The sequence below is a fragment of the Microtus oregoni genome, unplaced genomic scaffold (assembly GCF_018167655.1).
Source record: "Microtus oregoni isolate MIOR12 unplaced genomic scaffold, Mior012 000020F_ref0000438, whole genome shotgun sequence".
Lineage (NCBI taxonomy): Eukaryota > Metazoa > Chordata > Mammalia > Rodentia > Cricetidae > Microtus > Microtus oregoni.
In genome coordinates, this window is record NW_024543079.1 from 16,475,880 (window position 1) to 16,502,235 (window position 26,356).

At 45.8% G+C, this 26,356-nt stretch overlaps 1 protein-coding gene across 2 annotated transcripts in view; it reads right to left on the reverse strand.

Annotated features, from left to right (window-relative positions):
• Positions 1 to 12,317: 12,317 nt before the first annotated feature.
• Hck (HCK proto-oncogene, Src family tyrosine kinase) overlaps positions 12,318 to 26,356 on the reverse strand; it is a 42,404-nt gene continuing 28,365 nt past the window's right edge. For both annotated transcript variants that reach the window (XM_041670363.1, XM_041670362.1), the window contains exons 10-13: positions 25,808 to 25,884; positions 19,430 to 19,583; positions 14,638 to 14,769; positions 12,318 to 12,808 (exon numbers count right to left, since the gene is read on the reverse strand). In XM_041670363.1, the coding sequence (XP_041526297.1) occupies positions 12,606 to 12,808; positions 14,638 to 14,769; positions 19,430 to 19,583; positions 25,808 to 25,884 (566 nt within the window). In that variant the 3' untranslated portion in view covers positions 12,318 to 12,605. The remainder of the gene's footprint in view (positions 12,809 to 14,637; positions 14,770 to 19,429; positions 19,584 to 25,807; positions 25,885 to 26,356) is intronic.

Consider the following 26,356-nt stretch of genomic DNA (forward strand, 5'->3'; position numbering starts at 1 on the left):
GACGTCAGCGGAAGTGGTGCTTCCCTGAGTACGGACTGTAACTCCACAAGGGGGTCGCTTCGCTTCAGTTGCTTTTGTAGTCGCACTAGTGAGGAGGTAAAGGAGACTTAATTTCTCCTTGGAAAACTTGTCTTAACAGTGAGGTCTCTGAGCAGGTAAAGAGAGAATACGATGTAACTATTGGAGCCATATTAACTCCTGGCAGACAGTGCTCCTCCCCCCACTCCTTTTGCATTGTGGGTAATTGGGGTGTGTAGAAACAGGCGCGCTCTCTGGATGCCATCTTTACTATTGGCAGAAAGACCCGTTGCTAGGGTTACCCGAGACCTTAATTGTGAGACAGAAGGCTTGGTAAACCCTCTCTGACAGCAGCTGGATTCCAAGTAATTTGTAATTATGTGTTTAGATATTTACTTGACTATTATATATTCTCTAATACTAATAATACTAATCGGCTGTAATCCCTATGACGGTAAGACTGTCTTTCACCTTACCCTGGCTTTTTGTCGTCTCTAAAATGGGGCAGATTTCTAGATTACTTTCATAACTGATTTATGTTGAGTATTCACGGATCGTACACAGGAAGTATTCGATAAATAATTGTCATTATATGATCATGTACATTCCTTCCCGTAGATGGTAGGTCCCTCAAACAATACACTGTTAAATGACTCTCTGAAAATACTTAGCCCGAACGGCATCTTTTGCGAAGACATCTTTTGTTGTTGTTTGAGAAAGTTGATATAGTCAACTTGTTATGCCCGTGTTCCGCTTCTGTAACCCACCTGTTTGCCAGCTCCTCCATTTGGAAGCCTCCACTCCTGAACTGATCTCTTGTGCCCGGTCTCCAGTGCTGATCTCTTGAACCCCAATTTTAGGGAGAGACAACCAGTATACACGATTTTTTTTTTAAAGGCTTGCTTTGATTACTTTGGCCGTGATAATTTGGGTCAGTGGTCTTTCTCCTCTCTAATCTTGGGGTTAACATGTCCTGGTTAGTTTTCTTTTTCTTTTTCTTTTTTTTTTTTTTTTTTTTTTTTTTTTTGATTTTTCGAGACAGGGTTTCTCTGTGGCTTTGGAGCCTGTCCTGGAACTAGCTCTGTAGACCAGGCTGGTCTCGAACTCACAGAGATCCGCCTGCCTCTGCCTCCCGAGTGCTGGGATTAAAGGCGTGCGCCACCACCGCCCGGCCTCCTGGTTAGTTTTCATTGTTAGTTTCTAGTATTGGTTTAAAAAGGGCTGGCGGGGGTGGGGCCTGCACTGGTAAGTTTTAGTCCAGCCTGAACAAGAGAAAGAGAGAGCGAGCCCCTGGGGTGGCGGGGGGGGGGGGGGGGGGGGGGGGGGGGGGACCACTTAGCCTTGCTGAACGCTGCGGCTCTTGGTGCTGTTCACAACAGCTGAGGGTTCTAGTTATCCCATTCCTCATCTTGGCAGGGAACAGTTGAATTCCGACCACCACTGTGGTCAACCACCACTCTGGTAGGTTCTTCTACATAAATGTCTACTAACAGCCTTCTCATCCCTGTATGAGCATCTATCATGAATAATAAAAATCAGAGAGAGAAATTGGTGTTCAACCTGAAGGTCAGAAAAGCAAAGCAGTCAGCCACTGGCTCTTACCTCTACCTCAGAGGTAGAGGTAATGGCGATCCTGCCTCCAGGAATCGTCAGAATGAGACTGAGCTGAGATGGGTCTCCTCCTGTTTTATATTCCTCTCTAATGCTGGGATTAAAGGCATACATGACTACTGCCCAGTTTCTTTGGCTAACTAGTGTGGCTACTGGGATTAAAGGTGTGTGCCACCACTGCCTGCTCTATATCACTGACCAGTATGGCTGTTTTAGTTTCTGATCTTCAGGCAAGCTTTATTTATTAAAATACAAATAAAATATCACTACATTTCCCCCTTTTGTCTAAAATTAAAAGGCTATAACTAATATAAGAAAACTATACATAATAACTACAGACAATAAGTACATCAACAATGTCTAGTCCATTTGCATTTGACAAATTTAGAGAAAATCCTCCATATCTATCCTATCTTGGTGAGTCCAAAGTCTTGTACCTAATTTATTTTCTATAATAATTTGCTTTCTACATCAGGTGAACAAGGAAAACTCTAACTCTATCTAGTTTTCAACTCCCTCAGAGACCCAAGAAGGAGATAATATTAACTGAGTAAGCAGGAAGTGCAAGTAAGTGACTTCGGGAAATTGTGAGAAATGCAGAAACAGCTGGCTGCCTGGACAGTCACCCAAAGTTCCTCTGCAAAATTGGAGCATCCATCTTTGGCCTATAGGCCTAGAAAATCTGACAGACTTTTCTATGAAGCAGGGTTTTTGAAGGACTTGCCTGCCTTGTCTGGGCAAGGTTTGGCAGCCACTCCCTTTTGTGTCCTGCTTGTCCCATTAGGACATCCCATATCACAGCATACCATCAGCAGTTGAGGCAAGGGCACTTTCTTGCCCAGTGGCTTACTTTTGTCACAAAGAAAGCAAATTCCATGTGGAGTTTCTTTGATGCCCATCATCTTCTCTGAAGTAGATTGGTGCTGCCAGGGGCAGACATTGTCTCATTGTCATAAAGAAAAGAACCTATGTTATTAAAACATCTTAAATGCCATATTTTGTAGTGTTTGAAGATGACCTGTCTATCTAAAATATATCTTTGTTTGACCTTAAAAACATACCAAGGAGTTGGAGAGATGACTCAGCCATCATGGGCACTGGCTGCTCTTCCAGAAGTCCTGAGTTCAATTCCCCACAACCACATGGTGGCTCACAACCATCTGTGATGAGATCTAGTGCCCTCTTCTGGCTTGCAGGCATATATGCAGGCAGAACACTATGTAATAAATGAATAAATCTTCAAAAAAGAAAGAAAACATACCTAATGTGACTACAAGTTCAATTATAATAGGTGATTAGCTACTAACCTGCATTTTTCTTTCTTTCTTTCTTTCTTTCTTTCCTTTTTTTTTGGATTTTTCGAGACAGGGTTTCTCTATGGCTTTGGAGCCTGTCCTGGAACTAGCACTGTAGACCAGGCTGGTCTCGAACTCACAGAGATCTGCCTGCCTCTGCCTCCCGAGTGCTGGGATTAAAGGCGTGCGCCACCACCGCCCGGCCTGCGTTTTCTTATTATTCTATTATTTCTTATTAGTCTATTCAAGGACTAGAAATTTGCATTACATTGTTAAATGAGCTGTATAGGTACAATACCTTGAACAAGATTAGAAACATGTACAGTCTGTTTTAACAAAGCTAATCTCAATTTTGTATTAATATACAAAATTTGTATACAATATACAAAAGTCCAATCCAATGTAAAACATTTAAAACTAGTGGTTGCTTTCTAAAAGTAGATTTAATAATCTACCTTTTTATCTTATCATATCTATATCATCCCTTTTTTTCCCAAAGTAGATTCTACCCTTTTATCCTATCATATCTGTAGCTCCCTGTATTTCTCTCTATATCTGTTCAAATTTCCTGCCTGGCTTTACTTTGCTAAACCATTGGCAGAAACCAATAAATTCATCAACCAAGAAAAGCAACACATGTATAGAAGGACATCCCACATGATGAGCAACTGGTTCACCTATCAAAAGGTAAACTTTTTCCCCTCTTGTTGAATATGGTGGTCAAGTTACTTGCTTTGACCAATAGAATGAATTATGAGTGTCTTCCAGTTCTGTACCGAGGCCTTAAGAGGCTTGGCAGCTTCTTCTACCCCAGGATATAAATAAAGCTAGGTGTCCTGCTGGAGAGCCCTGTAAAGTGACAGGTCCACTTCGTTCCTAGAGGCATTCTAGAAGTTCCACCTGACATTACACATATGCATGAAATTAGTTTGAAGAGCATAATTTATTGGCATTGTGTAAGACAAAAGAACTACATGGTTGAACCTAGTTGATTTAGTTTTGGGGATGGCTTATTACGAAGCCTGAAACACACACTGGTAAATGACTGTACCTGTCCCAACCATCCCAAAGAGCAGATATAGTCCTAGAGGGCAGGGAGCTAGAGAAACAGGAAGGATTTACCAGTCTTGCAGTAACTCTGAATTGCAAACTTGTGACCAGTTCTACTGTGGCTTAAATCTTGGAAATCTCTTATATCTCGGTCTGCTTAAGGAAGAATACTGATGGGACTGGAAGGATGGCTCAGCAGTTAGGAGCACTGGTTGATCTTCCAGAGGATCAGGGTTCAAGTCTCGGCACCTACATGGCTACTCACAATTGTTTATAACTCCAGTTTCTTGGGAATCTGATGCCCTCTTATGGCCTCTGCAGGCTTCAGGCATGCAAATGGTGCACAGCCATACATGCAGCAAAACACCCATACAAACTACATAAAAGAATATATTCATATCAATAAATAAATATATCTGAAATAGCATTTCTCTGTGTAGTCTTGGAACTCACTCTGTAGAACAGGTTGACATCAAACTCAGAGATCCACCTGCCTCTGCCTCCTGAGTTCTGAGATTAAAGGTGGGTGCCACCATTGCCCAGCTCCAATGTTATCAGTTTTAAACATTTTTATTACATATATTTAGTGCATGTGTGTGTGTGTTTGAGTGTGTACATATGACTACATGCCTTGCTGCACATACAGAATTTAGAGGACAACTTTCAGTAACTGATCCTGTCCTTCTACAATGTGGGACCCAGGATTGAACTCAGATCTCGAGGCTTGTCTGCGTGTGTCTCACTAAGCCATCTGGTATACCCAGTATTGTAGATTCTATTTCACAGCATGTAGTGTCTATTGCCGTTATACTATAACCACAAGGTATATATATGATAGTTTGAAATTCTCAGCTTCTTTGACATAGTTGCTCAAGTCCCTGATGAATCAAGAAAGGAGAGGTCTTTATTATTTCAGTTTCATCTTTGTTGTTTTCTATGCTAAAACGGTTCCCCAATTGCACAGTCTCCACCTCAGCTCCCCTAGTGTTGGGAATACAGGCATGTACCACCGTGCCCAACATTCTCCTTCATATTACTCATGAAGATTAACAAATTCTGAACTTGTACTGATGTCGGAACTCATCTGGAAAGGGTAAGGCATCAAGCAAGTTACTCTCATGAGAATCTGAAGGTTTTTCAGTGAGGAATCTGGGAGGACACATCTCTTAGAGGGGTGGTTCTTAACCTTCCTAATGCTGTGACCCTTTAGTAAGTTCCTCATGTCATGGTGACCCCCAACCATAAAATTATTTTCATTGCAAATTAATAACTGTGATTTTGCTACTGTTATGAACTGTAATGTGAATATTTGTGTTTTCTGATGGTCTAAGGTGACCCTGTGAAAGGGTTGCTTCACCCCTCAAATTGTGGCCCACAGACTGAGAATCACTGCCTTAGAACCTGCCCATCCAGAAGAGGGGAGCTGGGCTCAAAAGGAGCACTGCCCCCAAAGGGTGTACATACGACGGCTCTTTGAACATTCTGGAAACACTAGTTCCTGAGGTTTCTGTAGTTTAAAATATACACACTACTTACATCCCAGGCACCTCATGTGTACCAGGGCAAAAGAAAGTTCAGCCCACTCTGAGAGAGAGTCCTGGCCTTGGAGGTAAAAGCCAGAGGTGGAAGAGCCCAGGCTGGTGCAGTTTCAGTACCCCAGACTCCACTCAGGGATTCAGTCTCCACCCAGCTTTATCATCCTTCTTGTTCTTTCATCTTCCTTGCCGGGCGGTGGTGGCGCACGCCTTTAATCCCAGCACTTGGGAGGCAGAGGCAAGCGGATCTCTGGGAGTTCGAGGCCAACCTGGTCTACAAGAGCTAGTTCCGGGACCGGCACCAAAGCTACAGAGAAACCCTGTCTTGATCCGTTCCCCCCGCCCCCAAAAAAGACCCTTGCTGTATGCTGACCCCTCGGCCTCAGAAATCTCTGCCTCTGGGGCTTTTTATATTGTCATATGGAGTGCTTGTGAGTTTGTGTGCCATCCTTGCACAGGGGCCGTGATAAGCTCTGTATGGTTCCAATCTTATTATTCGTGTTGCTGAAGAGAGAGTTCTGCCCCTAGAACTCCTAAGAAATGGATTCCTATTCTTTATGAATTACTCAGCCTCAGTAATTCTATTAGAGCAATACAAATGGACTGAAGCCAATTTAAGTATAGAGTACTGGTGCATAGAATACAGGTCCACGTAACTTGGCATCCTACACTGGTTTTCCCCGTTGATACCTTGCCTGGGTGGTCCATTTGTGGAAGCAAACGAACCAGTAGTGATGTATTAGCAACTCAAGTCTTTACCTTACCTCAGGGTCTCCTCCCCCTCTCCTTTTCCTCTTAGTTTTTTTTTCTTTCTTTCTTTTTTTTTTTTTTTAAGATAGGGTCTTACTATGCAGCTCTTGCTGTCCTGGAACTCACTCTGTAGACCAGGATGGCCTTGAACTCACAGAGACTCACCTGCCTCTGCCTCCCAAGTGCTGGGATTAAAGGTACCCACCTCTATACCTGGCTTTAGGTCCACTCTTCGTGCCATACTTTCAGTGAGTTTTGACAGCGGCTTCTTGGTAAGTAGTATCATTCAGAATAGTTCACTGCCCTAAAACCCGCCTGTGTTCTTTCTATTCTTCCTTGATCACTTTTCTCAAATTCGTAGCAACGACTTGTTACTGTATCTGAGGTTTTCTGTTTTCAGGAGGTTATGTAACTGAGATCTATAGTATATGCCCTTTATGGACTGGTTCTTTCCCCACCCTGTTGTGCTGGGGGGGTGGGACCGAGGACCTTGTGTATGCCAGAAAAGGCTTTACCACTCAGATCCACAGAACCAACTTGGCTTCTCCCAGGAACGAAATAAGATTCCCTTCTCTCTTTTCTTGACTTAATACCTGATCTCTTTTAAGTGTTAGTAATCTATTACAGTTTCCTCAATCTCTTTGAAAGGCCATCTGCTTGCTTTGGTAATAACAAAGGAAGCTACTTGGACAGTCCTGTGTGGATTCCTGTATGGACACACATCTTCAACTCATACGCAAAACACCAGGAGACCCAGCTGATGACTCCTACAGTTCAGAGATGGTTTAGTTTTATAGAAGAAATGTTGGGTCATCTTCCCAAGTGACTGTGGTATCCTGAGTTCCTGCAGCACTGAGCGACTGTGTACTCAGTCAAGTTTGGTGTCATCAACATTTGGAGTCTTTGTCCTTTTAAGTGTGCGCTTGTCATTTTAGTTTTCATCTCCCAGTGACACATGATATGGGACATCTTTCTCATGCTTATCCATTGCCTGTGTGCCTTTTACGAGGTGCCTTTTCCAACCTTGCTCATTTTTTTTGTTTTGTTTTGTTTTTCGAGACAGGGTTTCTCTGTGGCTTTGGAGCCTGTCCTGGAACTCGCTCTGTAGACCAGGCTGGTCTCGAACTCACAGAGATCCGCCTTCCTCTGCCTCCCGAGTGCTGGGATTAAAGGCGTGCGCCACCATCGCCTGGCCCAACCTTGCTCATTTTGAAATCAAGTTGTTTTCTTATGATTGAGTCAAGAGTACTCTTTGTACATTTTGGATACTAGTCTTCCATTAGATAATTTTTTTGAGAACATATTCTTCAAGCTTAGGATTTTTTCTCTCCTCCTTCTTGACCTTTGCCCAGGCTGGCCTGACATTTGCTATGCAGACCAAGCTGGCCTGGAATTCATAACAGTCCTCCTGCCTTGGTCTTGCAAGTGCTGGAGTTACAGGGATTAGAATTTATTACTGCATAGACAAGGTCAATGAGTCAGCTCCTTTTTTCCTACTTTTTTAAATCTAACACTGACTCATCCCTCTGATCACAGAAAAGACAGATGAAAGCATGGAGACAGATACAATACCAAAAGCATAGTCTATGAAAGAAAAATTTATTCTGAGATGGGAGGATTGCTGGAGCCCAGGAACTTGAGGTTGGCCTGAGCAGCACAGTGAGACTTTGCCTAAAAATATGAGGAGGGGGTGAGTAAAGTGCTTGTTGTGTAAGCCTGACAGACTGGATTAATTTGAGTTCAGATCCTCAGAACCAACCTAAAGAGCTGGGCATGAGCCAGGCATGGTGGGCATGCCTCTAATCTCAGGGAAGCAGAGGCAGACAAATCTCTGTGAGTTTGAGGCCAGCGTGGTCTACATAGTAAGACCCTGTCCCATACCCTTCCCCCTGAAAAAGTAGCTGGGTAGTACAAGCCCAGCACCCCTGTAAATGGAAGCAGACAGCACCCCTCTAAACGGAAGCAGACAGCACCCCTGTAAGTGGAAGCAGACAGCACCCCTCTAAACGGAAGCAGACAGCACCCCTCTAAACAGAAGCAGACAGCACCTCTCTAAATGGAAGTGGAGGCTGTGGAAGCTTACAGCGCTGCTAGCCTGGCTCACACAGATGAAAACATCAAGACGCCCTGTCTCAAATAAGGTGAAAGGTCAAAGGTGAGGACTTACACTTGAGGTTTTCTCCTGACCTCTGTATGTATTCTGTCGTGGTCTGCCCCACCCACAAACACACATTTTTTAAGGATTTTATTTTATAGGTATGTACATTTTGCTGCATGTTGATGTTGTTCTTGAGGAGGCCAGAAGAGGGCACCCAATTTCTTGGAATTTGAGTCACAGATTGTTGTGCCTGGGAACCTAACCAGGTCCTCCACAAGAGCTGTAAGTGCCCTTAACCATCTGTCTAGCACCCCCCGCCCCGCCCCAGGGAGTTTTGGGTAACTGTACTTCATTACAATTAAAACCTGGCATTGGAAAGATGGCTCAGTACATAAAGGTGGTTCACCCCTGGAACCCACATGGTGGAAGGAGAGGACCAGCTTCTACAGTTTGTCCTCTGACCTCCACTTGAGTGCTGTGGCAGTGCCAACCCCCTGCAATAAATAATAAATAAATTTAAAAATTAAAAGTTGGGCCGGGCGGTGGTGGCGCACGCCTTTAATCCCAGCACTCGGGAGGCAGAGGCAGGCGGATCTCTGTGAGTTCGAGGCCAGCCTGGTCTACAAGAGCTAGTTCCAGGACAGGAACCAAAAGCTACGGAGAAACCCTGTCTCGAAAAATCAAAAAAAAAAAAATTAAAAGTTGGTCAACTGTGGTAGCATTCACCTATCATTCAGGCCCTCAGGAGGCAGAGGCAGAAGGATCAGGAATTTGAGACTAGTCTGAGCTACGTAGTGAGACCCTGTCTCAAAAATTAATAATTCAAAATTTTGCAAAGGAAAAATTATTAAGAAAATGAAGCCAGGCCAGGTGGTGGTGGCACACACTTTTAATCCCAGCACTTGGGAGGCAGAGGCAGGCAAATCTCTGAGTTTGAGATCAGCTTGGTCTACAGAGTGAGTTCCAGGACAGCCAAGGCTACACAGAGAAACCCTGTCTCAAAAAAAAAAAAAAAAAAAAAAAAAAAGGAAAAAAGAAAAAAAAGTGGAGCCAGGGTGAGCCTGTCTCAGTCACCTCAGTCATCACCGTGATACCCATGCAACAAAGCAACCCCAGGAAGCAAAAGCTGATGGTAATTATTTCTCCTTCCCACGTCTGAGGACCAGCTGGGGTTCAGTCAGCCTGGACTGGGCTCAGCTGGGTTTGGTGCCACCCTGAAGGCTGGTCCAGATTTGCTCCTCTTGTCACTCATTTTCCTCAGGCCACTTTCTAATCAGGGACAGAGGCTGGAGGGTAAGATCAGAAACCGCGTTCTAAACTTCTGTTTCCTTTGCTTTGGCTAATGTTCCATTGGTCAGAACAAGTCTCGTGGCCAAGCTCAACATCGGTGGGACAAGGATGGGTGCTCTTCGCATGGATTACTGAATGGAAATAGAATAAATTTCTATTGCAAGGTTGTAAATAAGTCCCTGGCTTTGCTTTCGGACTCCAAAGTATGTATTCCAAACCACAAAGCAAGAGAGCAATCAATTAGGTTACAGACCAGGTAAGTTATGGTGAGTGTATGCGTGATTATAAATATGAGAAACACATGTAAATATATATGTGTGTGTGTGTGTGTGTGTGTGTGTGTATGATGCTGGGTTTAGATTTTGTCCATGGTTGCCATTTTATAACTCTCTCCTCAAGACAGGCCATAAAAGCAAACTATGTCTTCTCTAATAGGCCATAGCAAACTTATTCCCAGCTCCCACTTTTTGTCTGGGAGCTCGCCATAAAGACTGTTGTGGTATAGTATGTAATAGGGGCCTCCTCACTCCAGTGAGATCCAAACCATAGGAAAGCCACATAGAGAGGACTAAAAAAAAAATCTTCCTAAGATAGACCTTGCTGGGTTTTCCCACCCAGTTTATTAGCAATCACGCCTAGGCAATAAAGTCTCCATAAAACGCCGAAGGACAGGGTTCAGAGAGCTTCTAGATAGTTGGCTATGTGGCAACTTCTATGGAGTGGCAGGTCTAAAGAGGACGTGGAAGTGCCACGTGGCCCCTTTCCCACTGCGTTTTGTCATCTTCTTCTTTGTTGTATTCTTTATGATAAAATAGTAAAATCCCACTCTCTTCCTGAGTTCTCTGAGCAGCTTGAGCAAAGTAATGGAACCTAAGGAGGGAGCCATGGGGCCTCTGGCTTATTGGCAGCCAGTGAACCTGACTAAAACAACTTCCATCTGGCATCTAGTGTGGAAGGCAGGAAGTCATGGGGACTGAGCCCCCAACCTGTAGGATCTGACAGTGCCTCCTACTAGTTAGGGCTGTGATCTTTGCACTTTCGTGGTCACAGAAATGTTGGTTGTAGCATGAAAATGAGAAGAAGAGTCACCTTGTTTCTCTCCCGAGAACGGAAATTGAAACCCAGCTAGCCTTAGTCTCCTCTATTCTTAGACCCAGTTCTTAAGGTTAGACCCATGAGCTACTGAGGGATGCAGACTGACTTCAGTAAGTTCAGGGTTTTGTGTAACCCTAGGGGATGTTATGATGTAGATGCTTTGGGAGATGCAGTAATATGGAAGAGTCATTGCACTCTGTCCCGTAGTCACTAGCCCCTGTCTTTCCCCCATGACTAAAGCTAACTGCCTAGAACTTTCAGCTGAGGTGAAATGCAGAAAGGCTACCACCTTTTCATTCCTTCTACTTTCTGTCAGGTCTCCCTTCTGGCCACCAAGAGCATCCTTTACGAAGTACCAGGTCATCTTATCAGTAGTCCCACCTTCAGACCCAAGACCATCGTAGCAATCATGATGGCTGCATGGCCATGGAAAGTGGCCAGCATCCCTGAGGGAGGTCTAGCTTATATGTTAGTATGGCTCAACAGGAGAGAAGTCATCTGTGGTGTCCTGACAGACCCAGCTTCTGGAAGGCAAAACCATACAGTGTCCAGGCCCCAGTTTGGGAGGCAGAATAATGGCCCCTGAAAAAGGTGTGCATGTGTGAATCTCTGGCAGCTGAGAAAAATATTGCCTTGGCAAAGGGGACTTTGTAAATATGGTTAAGGATCATGAAGTGGAAGGACTATTCTGGCTTATGTAGGTGAGTCCAGTGTCCTTTTGAGGATGCTGTAGATGAAGATGCAGGGAGACTAGAAGATGGAAGTAGAGCTTAGGGTGGTGTGCAGAAGCATGAGTCAAAGGTGAAGGCAGCCTCTGGAAACCAGAAAAGGCAAGGAAGGAATCCTTCTCCCCCCAAATTTCCAGGAGCAGCCAAATCCTGTCAGCCCGTTTGGCTCTCATGGCTTCCCCACTGGGATGCAATGGTAACCATGTGCTGTTTGAAGCCACCCATGTTTGTGAGGATTTGTTACAGAAACAAAAGGAAGCTGGTACAGCTAGCACATATTTCAGGATGGTTAGAAAACCCTTTCTTATGCATAGGTGTGTGTGTGTGTGTGTGTGTGTGTGTGCACGTGTGTGTGTGTGTGTGTGGAGGTGCGCGCATGTGTGTGTGTAGGTGCACATGTGTGTGTGTGTGTAGGTGCACATGTGTGTGTGCATGTGTGTGGAGGTGCACATATGTGTGTGTGTGTAGGTGCACATGTGTGTGTGGAGGTACACATGTGTGTGCATGTGTGTAGAGGTCAGATTCCATCTGTCTCCTTTGAGATGAGTCTCTCCCCAATCTGCTCACCAATCAGGTGAGCTCCAGGCATCCTCTGGTCTCCACCCCTGCACAGGGATTGCAAATGCACACCTCACACCCAGCATTTTTGAGTGAGTTCTGGAGGTTGCTCAGGTCCCTGTGCTTGCAGGACAAGCATTTGATGGACTGAGCCATCTCCCCACCTAGATTCTCTCTTTTCTTCGCACTTCTGGTCTCTGGGAAGGTCCTTCTTCTTTTATATGTCAGACAGCAAGAAGGCAAATAGACATTTGGAACAGAGAAGCTGACCTTTGAGAAAAGCCTTTGACATTCATATCTTTATTTAAATACTATTTTAAGCTTCCCATTTAAACCACAGCTATAGCTTGAATTCAATCATCTCAGGCAAATAACAAATACCAATTTGGAGGCCCTGAGAATGGCAGATTGCAGACGACTAGAGTCAAGAAGAGGTTGTGAAGTCCACCCACCCACTCGACAGCTGGACAGTCTGGGGCTGGAGTGTGTAAAGCGGGGGTTGGTGTCTGGAAGTGGGCCCAGAGGTTAAGGACGTCACAGGTACTCCGGGAGCTTGGCTCTGCTCATGGCCTGCCCTTTAAGGCTGCTGCTGATACTGGCTCTCAGTGGCCGTGTAGAAGTCATCCAGCACACTTTGGATGTATTCGAAGGTAGGCCGTTCCTCTGGTCGGTTCTTCCAGCACCGGGTCATGATATTATAGAGCTCTTCTGGGCAGTGCTCCGGTCGAGGCATCCGGTACCCATGCTCTAGTGCCCGGATCACCTCTGGGTTTGACATGCCTGAGAAAGAGGAGTGGAATTTAGTGTGTGTGTGTGTGTGTGTGTGTGTGTAGTGGCAAATAGAGCTGCCATTACCATCTGACTATATGGGGAAGACACAGAAACTAGGCCTTGATAGCTGTGCACTTGCTGAGTTTGTCCAGCCACCAAGCCATACCAGATCTCATACGAGGCAGAACATTAACCAACCTATTTCCACCACTCTTGGTTGTCATTTTATCTATCGTCTGTCTGTCTATCATCTATCTTTATTTTTATTTTTATGTGCATTGGCATTTTGCCTGCGTGTATGCCTGTATGAAGGTATCAGATCCTCTGAAACTGGAATTACAGTCAGTTGTGAGCTGTCATGTGGGTGCTGGGAATTGAATCTGGGAACTCTAGAAGAGCAGTCAGTTTTCTAAAGGGCTGAGCCATCTCTCCAGCCCCTGTCTTTATTTTTGAGAAAAGGTCTCCCAATGTAGCTCTGATTCTGGAACTCACTATGTAGACCAGAAAGCCTCAAACTTACGGAGATCCACTTGCCTCTGCCTCTGTTAGCATTAAAGGTATGCACTCCTGTGGCTGTTTTGTTAATTACAGTCTCAGGCATCTGAATGGATGTAGGTTATATAATTTTCTGCCTGGATTTTACTAGTGTACCCACAAAACAAGTGGCCAGACTCAAGGTCACTTTACATAGGATCATTTCCTTATTCTACTTAAGTTTACATTTGTTATCTATAAATACAACCATGAAATATTTATGATCACCAACTTTACTTTTATTTTTAGTTTTGTTTTTTAACTTGGGGGATTGGTGAAGAGATGGTTCAATGATTAAAAGCAGATTAAAAACCAAAGAAACCTTAAATGTCTTACCTGGATGTCTATATACCATCCTTAGTGAATCAACACAAACGTCCCAAGCTGCTTCAATGCCAGGACAGCCCCCCTTTACTATCTCTGCTTCTTTTGAAATGTGACCCAGTGCATCAGCTTATCTCTGCTGCCAGTATCACCACCCTGTACCCAGGTGCCTGGTGACACCTTGTTCACATACTCTCATCCATTCACACGAGGCAAAGCCTGCACCCTTCATGTTTATTTATTTTTATTTTGTGTATTATATGTGCATATATACACTATATATATGCTGGTGTCCCTTGGAGGCCAGAAAAAGACACCAGATCCCATGGAACTGGAGTGATAGATGGTTGTGAGCTGCCACCTGAGTACTGGGAGCTGGACCCCATCCTCTGCAAGAGCAGTAAGTACTTTTAATCTTTGATCCATCTTTCCACTCTCAATGATACTTAAGATTTTATCTTAAAGATAAAAATTATCCGGGTGCGGTGGTGTACACCTTTAGTCCCAGCACTTGGAAGACAGATGCAGATGGGTCTCCAAGGCCAGCCTGGTTTGCATAGCAAGTTCCATGCCAGCTGGGGCTACATAGTAAGATCCTGTCTCCAAAAAAACAATCATCTGACATCCTTCCAGTCATCTGCCATCTCATGGCTTTGTAGACACTTCAGTGAGCACATACATTCTTCACCATATCCAGGCCCTGCCAGTTCCGGCCTCCCCAGATCTCATCTACTTCCTGCTCAAATAGTTGAGCTCTGATTGCTTAGGTGCAATAGGGTGTGTGAAAAAAGAGATAGCCAACAACAAATCCTTACGTGCAGGCTGAGGAAAGGTGGATGGTGGTACCTCTGATTGACATGGGAAAGGTGAAGAGAAGTTGGGGGACGATCAAGAGCTGAGCTTAACAGACAAGCTGACAAGATGGATCATGACCAGACTGGGCTCTAGACAAACCCCTAAACCCATGTCCCTTTCCCTACCTGGGTAAGGGATCCGGCCATAGGTGACAATTTCCATCAGCAAGATCCCAAAGGACCAGACGTCTGACTTGATGGTGAAGGAACCAAAGTTGATGGCTTCAGGAGCTGTCCACTTGATGGGGAACTTGGCTCCTGCAGGGTTGGGCAGAGCAGAACCAGGGTGAGTCTGGGAAGCACTGAGCTGGGGCTCTGCTAGGGTGAGAGGAGTCAAGACAGGGACTCCTACTGTCCCCTGCAAACAGCGATGTCCCTGCAATGTGCCTCCCAGATCCGTGGTATCAAGACACATTTGTCCCGAGGATGGACAGCTGAAGCAAGGGGGAAGCAAGGGGAGATGGGAACAGGGAGATAATGCAGGTGCTGGCTCTCCTCCTCGGTTGACCCCTTGTGAATTATAACTCTAAGAGGTGGAGTCCTAGCGGTCTTTGGGGATGGAGGAGCTTCCAGGGGGCCTGAGTCCAGGCCACAGCTGATACCTCAGCTCACCTTCCCAGTCATGGGGTGCAGGAGAGGATTCCAGCTGCTGCCCGAGGTTTGCCCTAGTCACTGGGTGTTTCTTCCCTACTCCCTCCTTCCCTCTAGAACAGGTTTGGTTAGCTGTTTGTGGGTATTTGTCTGAATTACAGTCCGATTGGTGAACGTGGTCTGTAGCTGCTCCTTGATTTATTATTCTCTGATAAACCCACTGTGAAGCAAAAACCAGAAGTCAAAATTGCCTTGACCACTTAGCACAATTAACACTCAGTTCAGCAACTTCCACCATGGCTTCTTTGTTTCCTCTGGTGACTAAATCAGACTTGTAGCTCACTGCTCTGGTTTAGCATCATGAGGGAGGACAGCATATCCTCAGACTGGGAACGAGATCAATATCCAAAGGGTGTGTGTGTGTGTGTGTGCATAATTTGTTTTGTTTTGTTTTGTTTTGTTTTTGAGACAGGGTTTCTCTGTGTAACTTTGGAGCCTGTCCTACAGGTTTCTGTAGACCAGGTTGGCCTCGAATTCACGAAGATCTGTCTGCCTCTGCCTCTGAGTGCTGGAATTAAAGACATGTACTGCCCAGCTCATTCATTCAATTTTTTTAAAAAATGATTTATTTAAGAGCCGGGCGGTGGTGGCGCACGCCTTTAATCCCAGCACTCGATAGGCAGAGACAGGCGGATCTTTGTGAGTTCGAGGCCAGCCTGGTCTACAAGAGCTAGTTCCAGGACAGGAACCAAAAGCTACAGAGAAACCCTGTCTCGAAAATCCAAAAAGAAAAAGAAAAACATTTATTTATTATGTATGCAGTGTTCTGCCTGCATGCCAGAAGAGGGCACCAGAACTCATTATAGGGTTGTGAGCCACCACGTGGTTACTGGGAATTGAACACAGTGCCTTTGGAAGAGCAGCCTGTCTTTCCAGGCTCCAGTCATTCATTTGATGAGACAGGCTCTCGTGTAGACAGGCTGGCCTCGGTTCACTACAGAGACTAGAGAGGATGATCTTGAACTCTTGATCCTTCTGCCTCCACCTCCCTAACGCCTTGGTTGGAGGCATGTGCCACCATGCCCACCTTTGCAACTATTTCTGTGCCCTCACAATGTGGAAAATCACAATGCTGGAGCTCATCCCCCCCCCTTAAGCACTCTCTGCTGCCACCTGCTGTCCATGTCCCATCATGTCTGGTAGAGCACACAGGCTGAATGCTGAGGGGCAGGACCAGCAGCTGCCAAACAGCAGGGCTGTGGGGTGGAAAAAGCTAGAAATCTTCAAGCCATTCCATCTTAAAGACTTCAGCAGGGCATCTGGATTCGAGGCCAGAGTGGTCCCATAGGCTGAGAAGTTAGGCCACCATTTCTAATGACCTAATATCAGCAAGGCACACATCACCCTAAGCACCCACGAACATGGGAGCCTTTCAGAGCTGGACATAAACCTGACTGACTTTATCATGAAAGCAGCAGCATCAGGGGAAGGAAGTGGCTTAACCAGGACTCAGGGATAAAACTGGGGTCACTTAGCCCCAGGCTCTTGCTGCAGTCCAAACTGCCATGTTGACGCTAATGGCTCTTAGGGTTGGGTCCTGCCTGGGGAAAGGGCCAGTGTCACTGCCAGCACCAGTGACCGAGGCTTTCCCCCTGTGCCACTCTGTCACACGAGGCTATCTTTGTAACTCCTCCACAGACATAAGGCAAATGGGCCTTTTGTGGTCCAGGTTCAATTAAAAATTAAAGCTGGCTTTGGAGTTGAAGCATGGCTCTCCCCTTCTTTAAACCCATACGTTTGTTAAAGGAAAAATTAAAATCTCTGTCTCAGGTCAGAAGAACCACCTGGTATGGGACAGAAGAAAATACAATTTATGGAAGTATTCTATTGCCATTAATCTCATCATCCTTTGATTTCTATTTGATTCTTTGATACTTTTATTAAGGTATAAATATTATCTCAAAACTTATAAGATATATATTTAAACTTTCTGTCACGATATTAATGGTCATATAAGTACTAACGAATTCCAGAAATAAGCTTCACTTAGCTTCCTATACCTGATTTTAGGCTTGAGACTGAAGCAGGTGACTAGGAACTAGGTTTGTGTACCTGAATGTAATTAACAGACTGTGGTCCTGTAACCTTTTGGAGATCGGCTGCATATGACATAGAAAATGTTAAAGTTTTCTGCAGTGAACCATGACCATTCCCCGGGAGAGGCCTCTGAGATCTCCAGGGAGATGATAGGGCCCTGCAACAATGAATCCACCCAGATTGTGATAACACCACTAAGCTAACAAACACTACCCAAAGATTAGCTTTAGACAACAAACTGCTCAGGACAGCTTCAAAGCACTTAGTTAAGATGGTCCAGCCTCATAGACTACTCCAGTCAGGACTTCAGATAAGTCTTGAACTTTCCCATCACACCGAGACTGGACAACAGCAAGCTCTCCCAGGGCTTGGACTTTATCTCATTTTTCAGGGTCCCCTAAAGATGTTCTTGCCCCCCAGATACCAGGAAGTAATTTTAAGAACACAATGCACACACTCCCAAGAGATGGGGTGAGTGTTTTTGGTCATTTGGTGGGTTGTGGATGTTTATCATCATTTGGGGGGTTGGTTGCAAGCTGTTATTGGTCATGGTCAGGAAGGAAACTAAGCAAAGGAGCTTAGAGTCAGGGATATCTTTTTGAAAGATACACAAAAGGCGGCATATAAGAATGATAAAAAGGGTAGATTATTGAATCTACTTCTAAACTAAAAAGCAACTATTAATCTCTATTATTTTACATTGGATGGATTTTTGTATACTAATACAAATTTAAGATTATTTTTGTTAGAAAATACTTTATACATGTTTCTACTCTTATTTAAGGAATTTTGTACATTGATACATAGGCTACAAATTTAAAGTTATTTTTGTTTTAGCATACTGTATATATGTTTATACTCTTGTTTAAGGTATTATACCTATGTAGTTCATTTAAAAATGTAAAGTTCTAGTCCTTGAAAGCTACTACTATAAACTATTTAGGACAATTAAGAATTGCAGGTTTGTAGTTAGTCATCTATAACAATCAAATTTGTAATTATGTTGGGTATATTTTCAAAATCAGACATATATTTTAGATAGTCTTCAAACACTTTAGAAATCTACAGAATAGGACATTTAAGATGTTTTAGTAATGGGGCTGGAGAGATGGCTCAGCGGTTAAGAGCACTGGCTGCTCTTTCAGAGGACCTGGGTTCAATTCCCAGCAACCACATGGTGGCTCATTGCCTGCATGCGGGTCTGTGTGAGGGTGCCAGATTCCCTGAAAATGGAGTCACAGATAGTTGTGAGCTGCCATGTGGGTGCTGGGAATTGAAGCCAGGTCCTCTGGAAGAACAGCCAGTGCTCTTAATCGCTGAGCCATTTCTCCAACCCCAATTGTTCTTATTGTATACAGTTTTGCTAAGTTAGAGTTAAAGCCTTTCCTTTTTATTTAGACAGTCTGGGGCTATTTGGGAGGAACAATACGAGCTTCACAAATTACTTTTGCCTGGTTTTGGATTCCCTGCCTGTGGAACCTCCTGGCATCTGCTTGTTTAGACTCACTACTTTCATTGGATGTCACATCTCCCCTTTAGCTGCAGGTGGCATTGGAGTGTGATGTGATGGGGGTGGAACCTATGGCCTTCTGTGTTAGTCAAGCCTGTGCTCCTGCATGCCCTCTCCAGCCCCCGTGCCCTCTCCAGCCCCTGGTGTGGGCTTTTTCACTGCTGCATGATGCCACACTCTGTGGGTGACGCAGTTGATATGCTCGCCCTGTCTGTGGACATTTAGATTGCTGTTTTTGTCTCCTGCGCATAAAGTTACTCTCACCTCTCACCGCTACCTGTATTTGCCAAAGTCGTCACGTCAATCTGATCTGAAATGTTCCTCTTCAAGTCTGTGTACCATTAACGTTATCATCCTGACAGGCTATGGAATCATCTAGAAGAAGAGCCCTTGGGCGTGTCTGTGAGGGACTTCCTACATAGGGTTAATTGAGGTGCCAAGACCCATCCTGCCTGTGGGCAGCACCATTCCATGGGCTATGGACCACATAAAAAAAGCGAGCTGAACACCAGCATCTGTCTGACAGTGTGACCAGTTCTATGCTCTTCCTGACCCACCAGGATGGACTGTGCTAACTCTGAGCCAACTAAAGCCTTCCTGAAGTAGCCTTTGCTGGGTATTCTGTCAACTAGTGCACTGCCGAGAAGGAGCGAGTCAAGCCTGATGCAAGGGTTAGTCTAGGACAGATCTTTGCCCTTCCAGGAGAGCAGTATTCCCTACCTTCCCGAGCTGTGTACTCATTATCCTCAATGACCCGTGCCAGGCCGAAGTCAGCGATTTTACACACCAGGGATGCGGAGACCAAGATGTTGGCAGCCCGGAGGTCTCGGTGGATGTAGTTCCTCTGCTCAATGAAGGCCATGCCCTCTGAGATCTGCACCGGGAAGAGACAGCGTCACTCTCACATGCTTAATTCTCGTGAAGAATCGGAAGGAAATCTTTTTTTCCAACATAATATTTTTAGCGATTGTTTGAGAGTTTCATATAATGCACCCTGATCACGCTCACTTCCCAGTCCTCCAGGTCCACCCTTGTAACCTCCTCCCAGAAAGAAAGAAGAAAAAAGAAAAGAAAAGAAACCCAAGTCTATTCTGTGTTGCCTGTATACTCACCGTAGCATGGTCGAACTCTCAGCCCCTTAAAGAGAACCGCGTCCTTCCCCACCCTCACCCTGCCAGAAGGCACCAGCTGCGAGGAGCTACACTTCAGCATCCTATCAATGACTTCCTATCTAGACTATTTCTTTTGGGGGGAGGGGATAGCGGGGCTGGGGAAGATGTTGTCACGGAAGACTTTTATGTTCCTCTTTCTCAGCTGTGAGTCTACAGTCATCAATACTACTGCAAAAATAGCTTCCTTGCCTTTTACAGTCAGTGACAACATGGATCATGGACTTCCACATGGTTTCTGGCACTAGCATGGACGACAGACATTCACATGCCTCTGTCGTCAGCATGGACCGTGGACCTCAGCATGGTCTCCAGTGCCAGTACAGACCATGGAAATCAACACGGACTTTGGCTGCCACACAGACCACAGACACCATCATGCCCCTTGGTGGCCCCACAGCCATGGACATCAACTTGAGGTGACAGCACAGACCACAGCCATCTACATGGCCTTTGGTGGTAGCGTGTTGTAGAAGGCTACTTTTTCATTTCCTGGCTGCCTATACTCCTGAAATAATCATGTAGAAACTATATTATTTAAGTCACTGCTTGGCCAATCACTTAAGCATATTGCTAGCTAACTCTTACATCTTTGGTTAACCCGTTTTTATTATTTCATATTTTACCACGAGGCTCATAGTTTATTGGCAAGGTCTTGCACCTCTGTCTCCAGCTGTGGCTACATGGCTTCTCCTTGACTCCACCTACTCTCTCTATATCTCTTCCAGCTTGGCTATATTCTGTTAAGCCATTGGCGAAAGCAGCTTCTTTGCTAACCAATAAAAGCAACACATATACAGAAAGACTTCCCACACCAAACAGACCATAGACCTCAACATATCCTCCAGGGGCAGCACAGCTCATGGGCATCAGCACAGCCTCAGCTGTAGCACGGCCCACAGACATCAGCATGGCTTAGGTGGTAGCCAAGACCAAGGGTATCCACATGCCCTTCATAGTAACACAGACCACGGGCATCAGCACAGCCTCAGCTGTAGCATGGACCATGGACATCAGCACAAGCCCTCAGCTGTAGTGTGGACCACTGACATTCAACACAGCCTCAACTGTAGCATGGACCATGGACATCAGCATAGCCTCAGCTGTAGCGTGGACCACAGACATCAGCACAGCCCTCAGCTGTAGCATGGACCACTGACATCAACACAGCCTCAGCTGTAGCACAGACCATGGACATCAGCATAGCCTCAGTTGTAGCGTGGACCACAGATATCAGCACAGCCCTCAGCTGTAGCATGGACCACTGACATCAGCATGGCTTAGGCGGCAGCCAAGACCAAGGATATCCACATGCCCTTCATGATAACACAGACCAAGGGCATTAGCACAACCTTCAGCTGTAGCGTGGACCACCGACACCCTCATAGCCCTTACTGGCAACACAGACCATGGACATCCATATGGCCCTCAGTAGTAGCATGGACCACAGACATCAATATGGTCTTCATGGTGGCACAGACCACCGACATCCCTAAGGACATCAGCGTGGATGGAGTGGCAGCACGGACCACGGATTCCAGCATGTTCTCCAGCTGTAGCATGAGCCATGGATACTGACAAGGCCTCTGGGGGCAGCATGGATAATAGGGCTTTTTCTAGGAGGTCCAGTCCAGAGAATGAGCTGCTCTTTATGTTGGACATCTTGTTGCTTGGAGCCAGGACAATCGTGCCACTGGGCAGTGTGCTCAGGAAAGAGCCTGTGCAAGCCCAGGCCACTGCACCTCCCTGTCAGCCCTACTCAGCAATGCCATGCTGCCCTGTCCCCGTCCACCGTAGGCTTCTCCTACACCTGTCACCGATGTTGCATCTCTATCGCTACCTCTCTCCATCGCACAGTGCTGCTCTGTTCCTCCCTCTTTCCCACCTGTCCATCACACAGACAGAATATTGTATACATAATAAATAAATAAATAAATAAATAATTTTTTTTTTAAAAAAAGAAAATACATGGCTGTGACTTAGAGATTTTCTTACTTACAAAGCTTAGGACAAAAGAGGTGGAAGATGAATCTTGGTTGCCAAAAAGGAGCATGTACAATTTACAAAACTGCCTGGGAGCTTTGTGGAGGTAGAACCATCATGATCCACTTTACAGAGATTCTTGTCTTGATTATCAGCTTCAAACCTGGCCAACTCTGGATAGCCCAGAACTGAATCATCAGAGTAGATTATCTGGGGAACCCAGGGCGGCAGACAGACCACAGCAGGGCCGGCCAGTAAACGCAAAGCCAGAAGGGACCAGGTAGTGCACTTCCAAAGAATGAACAGCAGGGGGCGTCAAAGGCAGTGGAAACAGGCCCAACTGCTGAATGCACTATCAAGACTGATTTTGTCTGGAATAGAGGCTGTAGGGGAGGGAGACGGGTTTTGACCTGGAGAGTGTGGAAAATTTATAGGGCATCCTTAGGAGAATAGCTTGAAAAGTTAATAGGACGATGATACTACAGATTATTTACTATAAACTGATTAACAGAGAAGTGTTTTTCTTTCTTTCTTTCTTTTGTTTTTACTATGGGCTTGGGGAGGTAGTTTTGTTATCTCTTTCTATAGGAGGGAAAATGAAAGCACAGAGAAGTAAATAACCTCCCATAGCTATATAACACGTAAGTTCCAGAAGCGGGGCTGTGAGCTATGGCTTTGCTGAGTCCACCCACCCTCTGTGCCTAGTGCTTTCCCGCTGGCTGACACTCATATGTCCCTGGTTCTTACATGAGCTCACTGTGGGCAGGAACACTAAATAAACAAACAAACAAACAAACAAACTTGGGGGTAATGGAGCATCATGGCTAAATAGCCCCACGGTTGGACCTGCTCATCTTGATTCCCAAGCTCTGTGACCTTGAGCCTGTCTCCCAGGGTTCATAGGGAGATTGACCTCTAAGATTGCTCCACAGGTAAGGACATTGTCTTCCATATAGAGTCATTTCAGAAGTGTCTAGTAATGCCAACAGTGTGGCCAAGTGTCTTGCCTTGTTTGTTTTCTTTAGCTGTGACAGGGAGCATGTGACTCTATTTTATGTAGCCCAGGCTGACCTAGAACTCAGTAAACTACCAAGGATAACTCTGAACGTCTGGTCCTCCTGCTTCGGCCTCTCAAGTGTTCAGATTATAGATGTGCACCACCTCGGCTGGCTTAGGGGGGGCTGGGGGTCCAGTCTGGGACTTCATGTGTACTACGTAAGCACTCTGCTGACTTACTTGGCTACATCCCCAGCCCCAACAGGAGCTCATGCTGCAGTCTTTGACCCTTGTCTGGCAAGGCTCCTGCTGGTTTGATTGTTATACTTTAGTAACAGGTCACACTGTTGTTCCTGGAGGACTGGGGTCACTGGGACAGCAGTGCCGGGCCTTGATTTCCATATGCCTCTGGCATTTAGGGCTCTGAAAGTAGAGCCTCTGACTAGACCTTGCCCGTGGTTCTGGTATTTGCATACTCAAATGAGCTCTGACCTGGGCCTCACCACCAGGCTCAAATTTGCTCAGCTCCCAGTGGGTTGCACGCCATGTCCCTTTCACCCGTACCACCCAGGAGGCTCTGGCTGACCAGGCTCAGCCCCTTCGTTTTCTCTTTGGGCTTTTGTCCTGGCGTTTTCTTTTGTCGAGACCCTCTTTCCTATTCCTCTGCCTGGGCAGAATTTCTAATCCCCAGGAGCCTCCTAGAGACCACTTCCTGGTGACTCTTTCCCTGATGGCTCCTGGACCAAGCCATGCATTTCCACTGCACCACTGTCCGCCACGTTTCCCCACAGAGAGTAGAAAGCATGAGACAGGGTTGGAGGAAAACAGGGTCTGTGCTGTGTCAAGGGGGCAGGACAAATGGCAAAGAATATGTCTTTTTTTTTTTTTTTTTTTTTGTATAGCGCTGGGACTAGAACCCAGGTTGCCATGCACCTAGCCAAACTCTACCACTGAACATTGTTATGCTTGTTTATTTTAAATGGGGTTTTAAGATGTGTTCCTAAGGCTTGCACGTCCCTTCTCTTTGCCGGATTCCACTCTTCAGACTGTGAGTCAGGGCCGTGAAGGGTGGTGGGTGGAGAGAGCCCATGGTTTAACTCCCTTGGCTCATATGCAAGAGAACTGTATGAGGCAGGAGTGCTTGCCATTTTCACGGTTGTTTTACCCATCCCTCCCCTAATCAGCCCTGCAACTTAGGCCAGCTGCAGAGCTGCAAAACCTCCTTGGGCTTCAGTTTCCTTTTTTTTTTTGTTGTTGTTTTTTTTTGTTTTGTTTTTCGAGACAGGGTTTCTCTGTAGCTTTGGAGCCTGTCCTGGAACTAGCTCTGTAGACCAGGCTGGCCTTGAACTCACAGAGATCTTCCTGTCTCTCTGCTTCCCAAGTGCTGGGATTAAAAGTGTGCATCACCACTGTCTGTCCAGCTCAGTTTCCTTATCTGTATTTAACCTCCTCCCCCTCCTTCTCCTTCTCCTTCTCCTTCGTCGTCTTCTTCTTCTTCTTCTTCAACACTCAGTAGCTCAGATCTATCTTGGACTCCCGATTTCCATCTTCTGCCTCCTGAATGTTAGGATTACAGCCATTCGCCATTGTGCCCTCAAATTCTTCACACCTCAATTTCAGGACTGTAAAATGGGATGGCAGTTGCCTTCCTGTGAGCAGACTCTGTTTGCCTGCCAGGATTCATCCCTCTTGTCCATCACTGGCTCTGGTCTTGCTGCCGTGGCTGGTTTTGGCCAATGGGGTGCTGACAAGTCAATGCAAACAGAGGCTTAGCCACCAGTTGCTCCCTGGCTGGGTCCCTCTTGGAGCTTTGACACTGGCCTATAAAGAAGCTGTGTTGAAATACGGAGTGATGCCAGGTGATGGTGGTGCACACCTTTAATCCCAGTGCTTGGGAGGCAGAGACACAGGCGGATCTCTGTGAGTTTGAGGCCAGCCTGGTTACAAAGCAAGTTCAAGGACAGCCAATACTGAGTGATGAGAGGCCACACAGAGAGAAATTATAAGGATCACCTTGGACATTTTACTCAGGTCCCCTCGGTTCACAGAGTGGTCCACCTAACCTGCTATAGTCAGTCCAAAGAATCATGGAAAATATTCAAAGTTATTATTTCAGGCTACTAAGTCTTGAGGTGATCTGTTACATAAAGAACGGATAACTTCCATGTAGCTCAGAGGGAGAGCCTTCTCTGGATGTGCAAGGCCCTAGGTTCCATGACTCACACCCAAAACAAACCAACCAACCAAGCAACAAAATGATTTCAGGAACTGGAAAGATGGCTCAGTGGTTAAGAACACTGGCTGCTCTTCCAGAGAACCTGGATTGGGTCCCAGTGCTGCATGGTGGCTCACAACCATCTGTAACTCCAGTTCTAAAGGATCTGATTCCCTCTTCTGGCATCTGAGGGCTCACAACCATCTGTAACTCCAGTTCTAAAGGATCTGATTCCCTCTTCTGGCATCTGCATGTGACACACAGACTTACATGCAGGCAAAAGACCCATATATAAAAAAAAATTAAAAATTAATCTTTTCTAAGCCAGGCGGTGGTGGCACACACCTTTAATCACAGCACTGGGGAGGCAGAGGCAGGCGGATCTTTGTTAGTTGGAGGCCAGCCTGGTCTACAAGAGCTAGTTCCAGGACAGACTCCAAAACCACAGAGAAACCCTGTCTCAAACCCCCTCTCCAAAAAATGACAGCTATTTACATGCATTTATGTTGGATTCTGTAAGTCACCCGGAGATGCGTTAAACACTATACAGGAGAATGTGCCTGGGTTATTTGTAATACTTGATTTTCTATAAGGGACTTGAGCATGCACAAACTTTTGGTATCTGTGGGGTCCTGGAACTGATTCATGTACATGTGGAGGGGTGGATATTCACACAAAGGACACAGAGCACCCAAGTGACATCACCTCACCTGACCGTCATTGGCCTAGGCTCACCTGGGCTGAGAAGTCAATGAGCTTCGGCAGTGGTTGCTTGCTCCCTTCTTCAGTCTTCAGAAACTCCAGCAGGCTTCCTGCAGAGGGCAGCGAGAAGGAACACTGCCTGCTAGTCCGTAGGGAAACATTGTTTTCATAGTGGTAGAGGCTTTTCTTCTTGCAGTACAGGGTCTGAACCCAGGGCCTCACATGTTAGGCAAGGGCTCTACTACCGAGCTACATCTCCTGCCAACTTTCCTTTTGAGGCGGCATCTTGCTATATTGTCCGGCTGGTCTCCAATTCTTGGGCTCCAGCTCTCTTTCTACTTCAGCTAGCAGAATAGCCACAGCTACAGGCTTTTATCACTGCCCAGCCACGATGCTAGAGTTAGAAGTGTCTGCTTGCTGCCCCTACTATCTGAGTGCGAAAGCCTGAATTTCTCTGAAAGGACATTTTGGTTGCTAGTTGGGACTCTTTGATTGATGCAGCCTCATGAGACTTGGTGCCTGGGGCCTGGCTTTAGGAAGCCAGCCGAATGTAGATTTGGAAAATGGAAAAGGTTTTGAGAT